At 40.3% G+C, this 16,190-nt stretch overlaps 1 protein-coding gene across 1 annotated transcript in view; it reads right to left on the bottom strand.

Moving 5' to 3' along the window:
* Window positions 1-522: 522 nt before the first annotated feature.
* Window positions 523-16,190, bottom strand: part of fbxw8 (F-box and WD repeat domain containing 8) — a 27,532-nt gene continuing 11,864 nt past the window's right edge. The window contains exons 9-12 of the mRNA XM_069138393.1: window positions 8,283-8,410; window positions 3,763-3,936; window positions 1,910-2,026; window positions 523-1,027 (exon numbers count right to left, since the gene is read on the bottom strand). Coding sequence (XP_068994494.1) covers window positions 862-1,027; window positions 1,910-2,026; window positions 3,763-3,936; window positions 8,283-8,410 — 585 coding nt within the window. The 3' untranslated portion in view covers window positions 523-861. The remainder of the gene's footprint in view (window positions 1,028-1,909; window positions 2,027-3,762; window positions 3,937-8,282; window positions 8,411-16,190) is intronic.

The raw sequence follows: 16,190 nt of genomic DNA, 5'->3' as shown, positions 1-16,190 counted from the left end.
GTAGCTGGTGTCACATATTTCAAAAAGATTCATTTCCAGTCTTATACTTCATAACATTTCAATCTAACGCACAATTGCTCTGCATTATCCAGCAGATATTCTCCAAATCCCTGCATAACCAGAATGTAATATGAAGGATTCTTTGTACTTTCGTCAAAGGTTTGACATGTTGGATGAAGCCAGTCGTGCTCAGTGGCTACTCTTGACATTAGTGGGTCACTTGTTATGTTTAACATCCAAAGCCCGGCAGTGCAGAGACACAGTATTCCTCTGCAGCTCAACAATAGTCCCAGTTACGGTGTTCCTCTGAGACTCTGTGGAACCAACCGCTGCTCTTCTAACACCAAAATCCACCAGTGAACTAATCAGACACTTTACCCAAGATGCAATATTACAGACCTCACATTGAATTATACTAATGAACAAAATAAATGTATGATAAATCAAATGCATGTGTAAGATGTCTTTTTTTTTTTTTAAATGAATAACAAATGTAAAAAAAAAAAAGTCTTATTTGGTAAATAAAGTATAAATATGACACTTTTTATTGCCGAGATGCTGCACAGCGGCACTGAATCCAATACAAGAGGCTAAACTTCAATTAAAAATGAATTACTTTACAGCAATAGTTTACATGGCAGTGATTTTGTGTAACAACTGGGCAGATGAACTCGCCACTGTAAATTACAAACATATATACGACATATCATATTTCCAAAAGTCTTGATTTCACTACCATGATAAAAGGAAACTAATAAGATAAAAGGACACAGTTTGGAGAATCAAACTGATGCAGGATCAGTGTTGCTATTGGTCCCTTCAGTCCAACATCCGAGTCCATTTGCAGTTTAGAAAACTGTGTCAGTGAGACGGATGGGAGCCGGACAGCCTGTCGTACGGCACCGCCAGGCCGATGTTGTAGTTGTAGCCGTGCGACTCGGTGTAGTTGGACCTGCAGATGGGCAGGATGTGATCCTGGGACAACGCGTCCTCAGAGAAGTCGTAATGGCAGATGACTCCCCTGTGTCTGAAGCACAAAAACAAGTACGTTACTGACGGGGATCTTGCTTTATTTTCAATGTGGATGATTGATTTTAATGGAGAAAGAGATTCGATCTCAGCCGTCTTAACTACGACCCCACAAGGTATTACAACTACCTTGATTGTAGCTATGTTTAAAGCATTTAAAGGATCAATTTGAAACTCCAGCTGCAGCCAGTTTTCTTAGTTTCAACTCCAAGCTGATAAATTCTGCCTTTCAGCTCCTCAAGGCATCACTAACTAACATTAACAACGCATTGTTTCATGTGTAAAAACAATGCATTTGATGGGAAGGACAAACTATTTCTTGGCCGGGACCAGAGACAAAAGGAAGTCACTTTGGTTTTTGTACAAACAAGATGTAGTGTGTGGATCCTGTTTACTTTGGACCGAGCCAGACCTGCCCCCCCCCCCCGTTCCAGTCTTCATTCTGAACTGATCCAACAGGCTGCTGGCTGTAGCTTCATATTTACAGAAATGAAAGTGGTGTCAGCCTTGTCCACAAAAACATCAAGAATATTACCTAAAATAAACAATTTCTCCAAGAATTTCTCAAAAATGAATTTGCTCCAAGATGCAGACCCAGAGAGCCTGATTTACTAAGATCTCAAATAAAGGGTACTAAATTGCGTGTTTATTCCAAAAGTTTGCACATTTATTTTGCACCCGTTTTGCGGCTGATTTCTGACAGAACGGATGGAAATCTGATCCCACTGAAATGAATAAATATTAATATAACAAGAACAAAATGCTATATAGGAGATTATCAGAGAGGAAGTCAATGCAGGTGGAAAAAATGAAAATATCAATAGATGAAATTATGAGAAGATGGCAAGACATAAAAATAAAGTGGGAGGGAGATCGTGACCTGCGATGAGCTGTGAGGTCATCGTCCGTGATGCAGGCCCCCCGCGGCGACTTGTCGTCGGGGATGTTGGCCGTTACCAAGGTGCTGGTGTTGAAGCGTACCAGCCTCACAGGATGCCTGCAGCAAAGACATAACAACATTCAATATCAAACATATTAATCACACTGTTGCTTACGTATGTTGTCACTTAGGGATTTATCCAATAGAATAAGTTTATATCTTTTATTGATCGGTGAACATGAAGCCCAACAAATTTACATTTTCACGTCATTAAAACCTGTGCGGTACTAAACTGACTCTGAAATACAGCCTAAATGCAACTTTGCCTTTGTTAATACAAATCAGGTAACACATATCTGTGTAACCATGACAGAAACATATTCACCACAGACAATTATCTTAATTATGGCACAAGACGATGAACTCATTGGTGAAATGGGTTTAGATAAACACTGTAATTAACTCTGATCTTAAAGGGAAGGACTGCTACTGTGATGTGTTACAACAACAGATGACATCTCTGAAAACTTTTAAACTGCACGAGTGTTATTTTTGATCATATCTGACCATTTGTTCAGTGGTGCTTGTAAGTTTGTGAAACCTTTAGAATTTTCTACAATTCTGCAAAGATCAGTCTTAAAAGTTGATAAAAAAAAAAGAAGCGAGTGAAACAAATGAGAAAAGTATTATATTTGATATAATCCATATCTGTGAGTGGGGAGCCTCCAGAATTATCAGTCTAGTTGAAGGTAAAAATAGAGTCAAGTGTTTTCAGTCAATGGGATGATAATCAGGCGAGTGAGCTGTTTTTTTTTTTTTTAAAGAACAAGAATCTATCAAAGGCTGAGCTTCACAACATGTTTGTGGAAGTGTCTCATGGCTCGAAGAGAGGAGATTTCTGGGGACATCAGAAAAAGAGTTCTTGATGCTCATCAGGCTATAAAATATTACCAAACCATCTCCAAAGTGTTTGGACTTTATCAATCCAGAGATTGAGTACAAATGGAGGAAATTCAACACAACTGTTATCCTCCCCAGGAGTGGTCTACCAACAAAGATCACTTCAAGAGGAAGACATGTCATAGTCAATGAGATCAGAAAGGAACCCGGGGTAACTTCTAAACAACTAAAGGCCTCTCTCACATAGTCTGTAGTTGATGTTCATGATTCCACCATCTGGAAAAAACACTGAATAACTATTGTGTGCATGGCAGGATTAAAAAGAGAAAACCTCTGGTCTCCAATAAGAAATGAACTGCCAATCTGCGGTTTACAAAAAGATCCTGTAAACAAGCCAGAAAATTAAAGGAAAATGTTTTGTGAGCAGATTAAACCAAAATATAACTTTTAAATTGAAATAAGAAGTGTTGTTAGGAGAAAGGAAAAACACAACATTTCCCCAAAAGATCCTTTTCCTATCTATGAAACATGGTGGTGGTAGTATCATGGTTTAAGACGGCTCGCAACAATTGATGGAACAATGAACTCTGAATTATACCAGTGAATTCTAGAAGAAACTGTGAAGACATCTGACTGTGAACTTAATCTCAAGAGAAAGTGGGTCAGAGAACAACCCTAAAAACACAAGTCACCAGATACTGAAATCAAAGGTTCACATCCCATTGGCCACTCACAGATATGTAGTATTGGATCATTTTCCTCAGTAAATAAATGACCAAGTAGAATATTTGTATATCATTTGTTTGAATTCTCTTTATCTACTCTTAGGACTCGTGTAAAAATGTGAAATTTTAGGTCATATTCATACAAGAAATATAGGAAATTCTAAAGGGTTCACAAACTTTCAAGCACCACTTGAGATCGTCTCACAGGCCAAGAGGAAAAAGTCTCACCTGTTGTGCATCTCCCACAGCTTCGCTCCCATCCTCACCTCCCACACACACACCAAGCCTTCGTCTCCGCCGCTCACAATCTTCCAGTCATCCGCCTGCACCGAGGTGACACCCAGGTGGTGGGCGTACAGGGACGCCACGGAGGAGCCGGCTCGGAGGTCGAACACCCTCACCCTGCATCAAAGAGGAGAGGAATAAATATCCATATTACTTTATTGAAAAATGTCTTGTTTATTTCGCCATAAACTGCAGATAGATTACACTTATATGTGTTTATAGTCCACATATTATTGTTGGTAATGCAACACCAGGTAAGGCTTCTATTTACAAATACAGGATTTCTGTCTTGCTCCAAAGTGAGTGCAATAGAAGAATAATAAGTGAAGTGAGTACAATAGCATCAGTCATTCCCAGTGAAGTACGGCCATTTTGGATTGCACTTCCTGCTAACAGAGGCGGAGATCGAATACCAAGATTGCACAAGAGAGACTACAGTTTGTCAAAGAGTGCATTCATTTACAGACAAAAAGACACTATTCTCACTTTGTGAAGGAAGCACTCCCCGAGCAGCACGGGATCTTTTCAACATCCAGCCAAGAGACCAAAGACATATAGAAATTGAAGCAGATGTGTCATTGCAAGCTTGAGTTCCAGCTTTATTTGGCCTGTCATCAGGCCAACGGCCTCAGAATTTCAGTCACCAAGCTAAGATTATAAAAACTAATAGGAAGAAAAAAATGGAAGAAACAATGAGGAATACAGATACAAACCCATAAAGTATGAAACACGGAGCTGATGTTGAAATAAAGAGGCTTTAAAATAAATTATGGTAACAAACGGGGATAGAAACATGATCAAATTAAGATTGGAACAACTTAAAAAAGTCAAGGATGAGCAGATAGAAAGACAAAGTAGAAGTGAGATTTTTTTTTTTCCAGTAGAGCGAAATATTTCATTTATATGATATTCATTAAGTACCTCATGTTACGTGTGTAGAATTACTTATTTTAACCCAAACCATCTACTTGTACTAGTAGTTTTCATCCTAAACCCAACCACGTGATTTTGGTCCCTAAACATGAAGCCCCGTAATTGTCATCCCTGGGAGAGTCAACACCAACTATGATGTCTCCCATTGAGGCCTAATATCTAATTAATGACGGGATTATTTTTAGATGGACTGTCAGAAAACTAATAAGACGGAATGACCTAAGCGAATGACACCATAATGACTCCTGGAAAGAATGTATTGACTTTGTAATCCATTAGAGAAGTTAAATGGGAGTCTATGGAGCCAGAGCCTTTTTGGAATCAACCCCTAGAGGACCTCGGTGGTATTGCAGTTTAAGGCACTTCAACACTGGCCTCATTTTTCAGACCTGGAAGCGACTTCCACTTTTTTTATACAGTCTATTATCTAAATGTGACACTGACGCAGCACCCTCTAGTGGACTGATGGGTGTTTTACAGGCTTTGGCTTAATACCAGGTTGCATTATTGACACAAAGCAAATATAGTGTAAATAAACTGTTTAACAATTTAAACCATACGAATAAACTGTCAACATTAATACTGCAATAATCCTTCTGCACGTATATATCACATGTCACAAAGTAAAGAAAAAAATGTAAACTTGCATGTATCACTTCTTAAACACTGGATGGTTGTGGTTTTTGTTTCCACTGTAAAACGCAGTTGTAATGCAGCTGCATGCTTTTGGCTGCACTTGTTGCATTTTTGATATGTTATGTGATATTCTTTTTTTAACCCATGTATTTCTGTTACTAAATATTTAAATTCATTTAATTGTTTTTTTTATCCTCATCTCATTAATGCTGCTTCGAAGTAAGTGTTTAAATAAGATTTGATGAGATTATGATTATTATAATAATTTTAAAGCGCTAGTATTTGTGGTGGATAAAAGGTAATAAGAGCAGGGTTTTTGCTTGGTGGCTCTCATCAGCAGCAGGAGCCCAGGGGACCTTCAGCTCCATCTGTTGTCATTGTGGCTTTATTGCAGCTGAAAGGATCCAGGACATGACAACATCCAGGCTCAGCCTTCTTCCAAGACTTCATTACCATAATCACATTCACTTTGAGGCCAGATTTAATTTCCACTTCCAAAACTTGTTTTTTTTTTTTTTTAAAAGAAGAATGATTTAAATAGCTAAATGGGCACAGTGGACTTGTTATCTGCAGTTAGTTTTGCCTGTTTAGTGGCATTACGTGATGGAAGCGCACGTTTAAACAATGAGGACTGAACGTTACTGGCAGACCGCAGGGAACCATAAATCCTGGAGGCGGCTCGGTCTTCAGTGAACTGTCACTGGCCAGACTCCTCTTCATTAATCAAGAGGAGCTGTGCCTAATAAGAGAAGTGTGGGAGAGGCTCAGATAACTCCTGAACAGTGTTAGAAGAAGACATCACTCATTATACCCTGAGAATGAGGTCTGATTCCACCTTGTGATGTGGAGCTCTGCAGACATTTCAGCTACAACCTGCAGGTTTGGATCACCTGTAACCGTCTCCGCTCCAGATAAGGACAAGATCTCAGAGAATAAAATGAATAATTGGTTTCTGCAGCAGGTGAAGAAACCTGCAGAGTGAGGAAATGTGCAGGACCTGTGGACTGATGTGTGTTCAAGTGCAAAGGAGCCATTTTGGAGTCCACGGTCTGTAAAAACATCTCAGGTTTCAGTTTCTCATGTAAAGTGCTTCAGTTGATGTTTGAATTTGTAAAACACAGGAGCACGCTTCATTATTTCAGAAACACTGATGAAAGAAATGCTGGATATCGAGTTTCTTTATCTTAGTTTAGATACCAAGTATAGTAGCATTTGCTAATTAGCACAGAGTAGAGCTGAGAGTGATGCTATTACTTTTTCGGGTATTCATCAACTGCTAAGAATAGATTTTTTAATAAATTGTTGGAACTTGGGCTTTCAGGTTCTTGTGTTCAGATGTGCACACAACATCAGGTGTTCTGTGAGCCATCGCCACCACCTTCGCTGTATTTTTTTTTTTAATATATATATACTCTGAGATCCTCAAAATGTCTGTACAAAATTCAATAGAAAAATATCAAGTAGTTGTTGAGATATTTCAGTCTGCACCAAAGAGGATGAGTGACTTCAGAACAGACCGGCACTGCTGTTCATTGAGCCATCTCAAGGAAAGAAAAGTCACTGAAGATATATGAAGTTTTTAAACAGGCAGGGAACACTTGAGTCCAATTCAACATGCCAGCAAAGTGTTCTCGCTGTCGTCCTGCTTAACGGTAAGTGACTGAGAGCCACAGGTATGACCCTCAATGTTTCTTCCCTCCGCTTACTAAATTTAATTTTGCTCTTCGCCCGTATTGTTGCCGTTCACACAGATGTGGCATTTTTCCAGAAAGCCCTTATCTGCTCCCCTCATTTGCTCCTTGGATCTCACAAAAAAAAAACAGAGGGACAAAACTCATTTGGACAAAAAGAAGGGATGCATTAGGCTTTGGCCTGCAGCCACCCTGTCGAGGGCCAAGTCTGCCGACTGTCCCTCAATCTCCCCCCATTTCCATTTGTCCTCGACTGTGTGCTGCATCAGCTGGGGCCAAAGTGGAAGAGCCAAGCTAGTGTGTGTACCTCTCTGGACAAAAGATGATCAGAAAGCAAAGTCCAAGAGTAAAGCACTGAATTATTCATTCAAATGCTGCTGCTGAATTTTTTTTTTTTCTACTATACTCCAAACAACAACGAGTCCTTTTTATTTGGCACGAGACAAAACATCTTTATCTGAGCTTTTTTGTTGTTGTTGTCTTTGTACAGATGCTAGGAGTCAGTAGTGGTAAGAAGTGAGAGAGAAAAAACAGAACCTAAACAATATGATGTGGTCTGTGTTTCGCTTTAAGCCAACCACTTAAGAGCCAGATGGATGCGGTGCTGAATAGAAACAGCGGGGGCAGCTTTGGACGAGCACACGCCAGCGATTTCTCCCTTCCTGCCAGCTCATGCTCTGCAGCACCCGCTAACAAGTGCAGAATGGATGAAAATGGCTCTTTTATGTGTCTTTCCCTCAGCTGGAGAGCCAGGTTAGCAATGTGGCGAGTGTGCGTGCATGCATGGATGATGTGTGCGTAGTTGTTGTCGTCGTTGGATGGAATCAAGACAGATTTTTTTTTTCTTCTGTAGCGCTTTCCAGGTAATGGAGGAGACAGAGCAGCAGCGTTATTATTCAAGAACAAAACGTCTGTTTTCTAAGTATTTCAATGCCTGTCTTTTTGTTTGTTTTTCAAGGCAACACATAGTGTGTGAAGTGTGAATAACGCACAAACTGAATAGAGCCTTGTCTCCTCACACATTCTCTCAACACCTGTTCTCCACTTCAAGCAGCCTCAGCCTCCTTCATCAGGTGTCACTGGGACAACTATTTAACACACACACTCTATTTTAGCTGAACGTCTTGGCTCCATTTTTCTGTCCTCGTGTAATCTTTCTGTGTTCGCCATCTGCATGAGAGTGTTTGTTTTTCTGCGTCCTACCTCCTGTCTTTGTTTCCGCACACCAGCAGGTGAGGAGGGGCGTCTCTCAGGTTGATACAAGTGAAGTCTCCCGGCGAGTTGCCGACGGAAACCGTCGGTTTGCCCGTCTCCAGGTTGTAGACGTGGATCTGAAATTCCAGAACGCACATCACACATATTACTCTTTAGGAAAATTGAATTCAGTTCAGCTCCTAATGTATAAGCGTCACAATTTGATGAACAGTGAAGCCCTTTTTAGTACCAACTTTAAGACAACGCAGCAGGACGATGAATCTAGATATACAGCCAAAACAACCAGAGCTTCAAGGGCCTGACTGAACATCACCTGGGAATATACTTGTTAGTGGATGTTAATGTCTGTGTGTTGTAGACTTTATGTGGACCGTTGTTACAAACAATCTGTGAATAGTAAGAATAATGTTGTTTTGTTTTGTTTTTTTAAACTTTATATCCAGAATGTAACGTGTCCAGCTTAAAGCGACTTTTCCACTAACATCCTCCTTTATAACAAGTAAACAATTTATACTCTCCAATTTTGATGTTGGTGTAGACACTCAAATTAAAGGTGAAATTCAGCTCTTTTACTTCATAGTGACTGTTTTTTTCAATCTAACTTGAAGGAATAGAGCCATGAAAGCAGATGAAAACCTGTGTGAATACCAATAGAACTGAGCATTATGAGGAAAAAAAGAAAAAGAAAAAACATGCCACCAGGGTGTTGTTAAACCAATTTTTACCTTTAAATGTATGTCTTCAGATTGGACTTAAGTTTGTAATTTACTACAAGTTACAGTCAGAAGGTGCATTAAACCAGCTAAGCCTCAAAGAGAGCTGAATACTCAGACCAAGTCTGTCCTTCCTTGTCTCCCTGAACTCCTGTCTGCTAATTCTCTGTACATTGCTCGATATTTCAGACCCCGACTGATATACCAGCCGGACTATTTCATTGGCCGATGTTGGCCTATGACAGATAAATCGGTATCTGCGTATGTGTTGGCCAATTTTTTTTTTACAGAGAAATGCAATAAAAGGTACTTGTTGTATTTGTTTCTTTTTTTATATATATATATATATATATATATATAGTTATCTATATACATTAAATTCATTAAAAGTAAAGTTCACTGTTTTAGTGCACTGATGTCAGAGTGGACAGTAAACTGTAAAATTCCGTCTCCATTATATATTTGATTGATTGATGCCCACATTTGAGGATATAATTGCAGAAAATGTGCTTCGATATATAAAAATATCCTCCTGACATATAAATCCTTCACAATCAAGCCTCAACTTACAATGAAGATCTCACCTTATTATCTACTCTGCTGTCAAAGGGAACTCCTGATGATATTGGATATCAGACCATAACACTGCAATCATATCTTGTACAAGAAACAAATAAAACTAACGGCATTCATTCCCTGCCAGTAAGTTAAAAGCACAGCAGGACTTCAGCACTCAAACTGGAGACAAAACAAGCTAAAAGCAAACTTCAATTGCAGTCACAGAAGCTCTGCCGTTGGCTCGACGGCTGTCGTTAACTTTCTTCATACAAGTCACAATGATGTCATCTGGAGCTCGCCTAATTGGTCAATTATCGGCTGGTGTTTTCTCATCCAAACGAGACAGAACAAACAGGATAACCGCCAGGCAAAAATTTGTCTTTGAATAATTAAAACGACAAAGGAGGGAGGGAGAGAGAGAGAGACGGAGAGAGAGAGAGAGAGAGAGAGAGAGAGAGAGAGAGAGAGAGAGAGAGAGAGATGGAGAGAGAGAGAGAGAGATGGAGAGACAGCAGGAAAAATAAAGAAGTTCCAAGGTAGGAAAAATGAGAGGCGTGATGTAAGGCATGAGGAGGTGCCAGCAGTTTCTGTGTGGCCCTTATTTGGGCCAAGCAGAGCTTTAATTGTGCACCATCCCGGGGCAAAGCCCAAATCACACCGGACTTTGAATTGACAGATTGATAGGATTTGGAAGAGGAGGAAGAGGGGGATGAAGAACTGAGCAGGAGAGAGGGGGGAAACGAGGTTCGGCCCGCTGCTCTCGATGAATCACTGCAGATTTAGGAGGATGTTTTCTATTAAATATCTGCCCACCTCGCCCACTGAAATGAAGAGACGCCGCTGAGGGAGGCAAAGGAGCTGTTTTGTGATAACACTGTGGGCTGTTAAGAGAGAGCAGCAGCTTGTTTTGAGGAAGACTCATCGTGAGCGTGACTTTAGAGGAGTTGTTAGGTTAATGCACCCGCTGGAGCTCCACTGAGGCTCGCAGACAAAAGAAACTCTAATGGTGGTTTGTACCGGGATGTTAATGTGATTATTCTCAATGCTTTTAAACAGATGAGAAATCTGGTAATTATTTGCTGCACCTTTGAGAAAACCTTTAATGTTGCCATTGCCTGTATTGTTGAACACACTTGGCCAGAGTGCAGAATTTGGTTTGGTTTTTTAATTAATCTTGTATCATAGACCAGGAATGGGAAAACACAGGCCATGGTAGGGCCAACTATCTGCAGGCTGTCACTCCAACAAAAGCTGATTTCACTGATTAATTCAGGGAGAGGGGAGGAACTGAGCGGTGAAATTACCTGCTGAGATGAATGGGTCGAATGAAAACCCGCAGACTGCTGGCTCCCCGTCTCACACAAACACCCACATCTCAAACAAATATGGATTCAGAGCTACATTTGGTTTAGACATGTGGACAAACAGAGATTAGCACATTGGACCAGATGCATGACGATGGCAGGTTTGGTGTTTGGTGTTAGTTTGTATTTCCAACTCATCCCAAAGGGCAGAGCAGACTCCTGCATTATTTACCGAGCAGCTCCTCACGTACAGACACTCACCAAGTTTCACACAGCACTTTCTCGCCCTCATTGTATCTGCACTGCTGTACAGAGGCTTGTGTGCATTTGTCTCCAGGGTCAAACAAGATGCTCGTAGCAAAGGAACAAGAAAAGTCAAATCCCAAAGAGCAGTTTAGCTGAGCAGCTTGGCTCATTAGTGGTTTGTTGTTAGAAGCTCTTGGATGTTTCCCAGACTAACTAAAGAAAAGGCGAGATGAATCAATCAAAGTAGCCGGCCCTGTGTCATCTAATGAGATAGCTGTTGGGTAAAAAAGTTTTTCCTCAACAGCACCATCAATGTATTTAAGGCACTAGAATAATTACGTAAGAGTGTTGCATTGTGGGTAGGGGTAGGATAGGGGGGGTAGGTTTCTTGCAGAAGAAAAGTCACAGTGGTTGGTTCCCTGCCCTCACATTGCTCACTGAACAGTTCTATAATACAGGGGTCTTCAACATTTTTCAGGCCAAGGACCCCCAAACTGATAGAGACATGGAGCACGGACCCCCTACTATATATATTGTATAAAATTGTGTTTTATATTAAACTGGAGGAGTGCAGGAGGCTTGGAGGGACGGGTCCAGGCTAGTCTCACGCTGTGAGTGAACCGGTGTCCAGCTTGAGAGAGCTCCTTGTGTGTCGCTGAATGTGTCCATTTCTGACTGAAAGATAACATCTTCTGCCTCCATTTATCCATTCGCTACAATATGTTGGATTCATGTTAATGTGTATTTAAAGACATTTAAATTTGTGGGGAAAAAATTGGGGGGAAAAAATATTTTTAAAAATGTGCAAAATTGTCTAATCAACCAAAAATGTCACGACCCCCTGCAGTATCTCCGTGGAAGGTGGAACCTTAATGTGGTTTCACAGGTAGGATTTACTTGTCACTCCCCAATCTCTGCTGTGCAGGCCATGTTTGTGGAGAGTATCAATGTCAAATTTAAATTCTTCACTTATTATATACTCACATTGTTGTAGGGTTTAGCTGACTGAAAAGAAGCAAGACCTGCAAGCTAGTTGAGTGTGAACAGCACAGACTTTATAAAAAAAAAAAAAAAAAAAAAAAAAAAAAAAAAAAAAAAAAAAAAAAAAAAAAAAAAAGAAGTTTTATCAAGCTGTCTGAATAATATTGCTTAGTAAAACCCAGAAATGTTTTTTTTTTACATCAGTCCGAGAAGCCACAGAGTAATGTTTTGATCCTTGGGAATATTTCCACTCGTCCTTCATGCCTATTCATTCAGCAGGTATACTCAACACACCCTTGCCAAAAGGGCCAATGTATTGAAGCTGATATCTAAGATGCTTTTTGTATTGTTTTCTCAGGCAGATCATTTGACTTAATTCAAGTCAATTTCACCTTCCTTTTGCTGATTTGATTTGTCTTTAGTTGAGTTACTTTTAGAACATGTCTGTAAAACACCCACGTCAAGGCTATAGAAGCCATATTTTAAGCAGTATGTCTTGAAACCAGAAGTACTAGAACTATAACGACTTCAGGACTACTTTCAATTATTAAACGATCTTGGACAGCACAGTTCACTGGTATTAAGTGATTATCTCCTCCAATTGTTTGTTAGTTTCCAAGCAGTGTGGACTGCGATAATACCTCCATCCATCTTACAACTGTATGTCCATCCATCTATAAACCCTCTGTTCACACATACTGCACATCAAACCCTTCATCCATCCATCCAAGCAGCCCTCTGAACTTTCGGCAATGAGCAGATGACAGGTTTTCTGACAGCACTTGTGCTCTGCGGTAGATCCACTGCACCAGATAGTTTGCCAGCGTCAACGCCAGCCTGAGTTAAATGCAGAGCCACGAGCTGGGTGGATGCCTGGGTGCCCCTGCTCCACTGGCAAGAGCAAGGCAACTAGTAATGAGGATCTGGAGACTTGCCTCGACCACACACACGCATGCACACGCGTGCGCACACAAACACACACACACACACACACACGCACATACACACGCGCGCACGCACACACACACACACACACACACACACACACACACACACACACACACACGCACACACACACACACACGCACACACACGCACACACACGCACACACAAAGACAGCGACACCAGCAATACAGGCCACAGTACGAGAAATAATCTTTCTATATCATCAACCGTAAGCAGCTTTGGTACTTTAAACTCAGATTATTCACAAAACTGCATCAACGAGTCTGAATCAAGTTAACAAAAACATGGCAATGTGGTTCAGTTCAATTGAGTCACAATGCTGCAAATGAATATGTTCACACTTGTATGTGAAAAAAGGTGTGAGATGACTTCCTTGGATACCACCTTCATGCTTCTTGACAGATTTTAATGAAGCATATGTTTTCTTACGAAAGGCATTACTAATGGCTGCAGACAAATCATGTTTTGTCTTCTCCGCAGTCGGAAATTGCTGATAGAAGAGTGACAAACAAGTTAATTAAATTTGTAAGATGTTTTAATTAGTAAGAGAGGTATGCTAATCATTAAGTAGCATAATTGAGAGAGAAGTCTCAATCTGGAAACAAGAAAGTTTGAGACTTTAAAAGTCAAATGACTCAAATCTTAAATGCAGTGTTTCTGAGGAAAGGAACTATTGGCTTTCATCCATAAAGTTTATTTTTTATTTTTAAGGCAGAAGATAATAATTATTTCAGCTGGATCAGGAGTCTGAGATGAACTGTGTTTACAAACTGGAGTCAAAACTAATTGTTTATATAGATTAAATTATTTGACACAGCTACATAAGCAACATTCTTGAGCTGTTTCCGTAAGTTTTCTAAGAATTTGAAGAAAAGCAGTCAATAATGTGGGTCAACTTCAAATGGGGATTTTAAGTTGTAACAGTTAGTAGAAATGCAAACTACACTAATAAGAATATTGTTCAATTCTTGGGATAAAACCATAGACTGTATTTAAAAATGGACGTAGACTCCAGGTCTGAAAAACAAAGGCAGTGTAGAAGTGCCAGAAGGCCACTAGGGGCTGGCTCTAGTAGACTCCCATCTAAAAGTTGTAAACTTCTCTCATGAAATACAAAGTCAATACATTTTTTCCACAAGTCATTATGAAATAATTCACTAAAATCACTCCTTCTGATCAGAGTTCTGATTCCATAACAAATTTGATTTTAGGCCTCAAAGAGAGGCATGTGTGTTTGATTGACACGCCTCGGGTGCAGTCAGGTTTCCACTATCGGTGGGCGGGCTTGGTCAGTAAGATGTACCCCTCGCTCGTCCAAAAAATTCACTTCTCTCTCTAAAAAAACAAGATGGTGATGCCCAAAATGCCGAACTTGAGACTTCAGAACTGCAGTTCACAAAGCAGCGGGTAGGTTTCCACTGGGATGAAACTGAAACTGATGGCAATCATTGACTGGGTTCACAAATTATTCTCTTTTCCCATAACTGATTAATCCTTTTGTCGATAAATGCTGGTAAATACAGAAACAAATCCCCCTCCTAGTTTCCCAGAGTTTAGGGTGGTGTCTTCACGTCTTGAGCTGTCCAACCAAACAGACAAACAGAATGACTTCCCTCACACTTCGAAGCTAAAACCAGAGACTCGAAGTTTTACCACAATGAATCCACTCCAATCAAAATAGTTGACAGTTAATTATTTGCCAAATGACTAACGGATTAACCAACTAATCATTTCACATCAAAATTAAACATAATAAATCTAAAACAGTCCACTCAGCCAACTAAAATTGACCAACCTGACACATTTCAAATTAAACAAATGTACTTTTCTCTTTTCCCTGTGGGCCCAAACTGAATAAAATCTTAACAACTTGTTTCTCTCTATGGTTGCTTAATGGGATAACAGAAAAAATCAGGAGAAAACTGTCACCTTTACATCAACCAACATAGATGTGATTCATCATGAAGTGAGACCGTCCTGCTCGTCTCCCTTCGGTCCACTATGTGGTGCTTTAGTGCTGCCACTGAAAAAGTGCTCTGGTACTTCAACTGGGCTTTTCTTGCAGGGATGATGTCAGTGTTGCAGCTTTGCCAAAAACCTATCAGTCACTAACAGATTGCTGCGCACATGCCCACGGGTGTGGTTCCCAAGCGACCCCTCCACCAGCACCACACTTCACTACGAATGACGCCTACCTTTAGAAAATAAAATCAAGCTTACTTTGCATTTGTTATCCATCAACACTTAGAAAAATAACTTGATGAAGTAAACTTGAAAGCATAGAGACTGCTGACTTGCTGCCTCTTGATCCCAGTAGAAGAGAGTCTCATGGCTCTTTGTAGCTTGTAACTAAAAGGCTTCAGAGTCAATTAAGAGCGTGAAGTCCTTGGAAACGCAGTATTATTAGAAGCAAACAGAGGCAGCTCAAGAAACAACACTCTCTCAAAATAAACCTGAAGGCTGTAGTAATTAAGAGCACAGTCCAAAGAGGGCTTATTGCTATTTAAGCTACATGTCTGCACTATAAACAAATCATCCAAAGGTACATGGCATCTATTTCAGAGGGGACCGTGTCCAAGGGGACACAAAGTAACACTGATCACATGAGTTTACATTTACACAGATGGACTGTGATTGTTTGCAAAGCGTCTAAAATTCTGAAGATCAGATTTGTGCTCCACATTTCAAAGGGAGGAGGCGTCTTTTCCCCAAAAGAGTTGAATTCATTTAGGACGATGGAGAGATGGGCATTTCAGCTACGAGCCAGTGATTAAGCTGATAATGGCCTCATGCCAACATCTTTGTCCTCCCTGCTTTCCCCTCAATGAATAGTATTCGAACAAGACGGCGTGCGTAATTCGATTTGAGCAAACCAAATTATTTGCCTTGTTCAACTTCCCATTTTTTCATTATGCACCTGTTGAAAGCACAAGCGACCTTGTTAACTCTGATGGAAACCTTTCATTTGAATTAGGGAGGTCAAGGAAGCCTTTTTCTTTTTTCAATCGAACATCCAGCTGCAGAGTCGGGAGGCTTTGTCCTCCAGCTGGTCAACATTCAAGGTTGTCTGTAGGTTTGTTTGGCTTTCAAAGACTTTTCAATTCCACCCACCGCAAAAACCTCCAAA

This window comes from Embiotoca jacksoni, unplaced genomic scaffold (genome assembly GCF_022577435.1).
Source record: "Embiotoca jacksoni isolate LCO1_2020_lvr unplaced genomic scaffold, fEmbJac1.0.p SCAF_8, whole genome shotgun sequence".
NCBI classification, from domain to species: Eukaryota; Metazoa; Chordata; class Actinopteri; family Embiotocidae; genus Embiotoca; species Embiotoca jacksoni.
The sequence above is the reverse complement of the archived record's forward strand: the minus strand, read 5'-3'. Positions and strand labels throughout refer to the sequence as shown.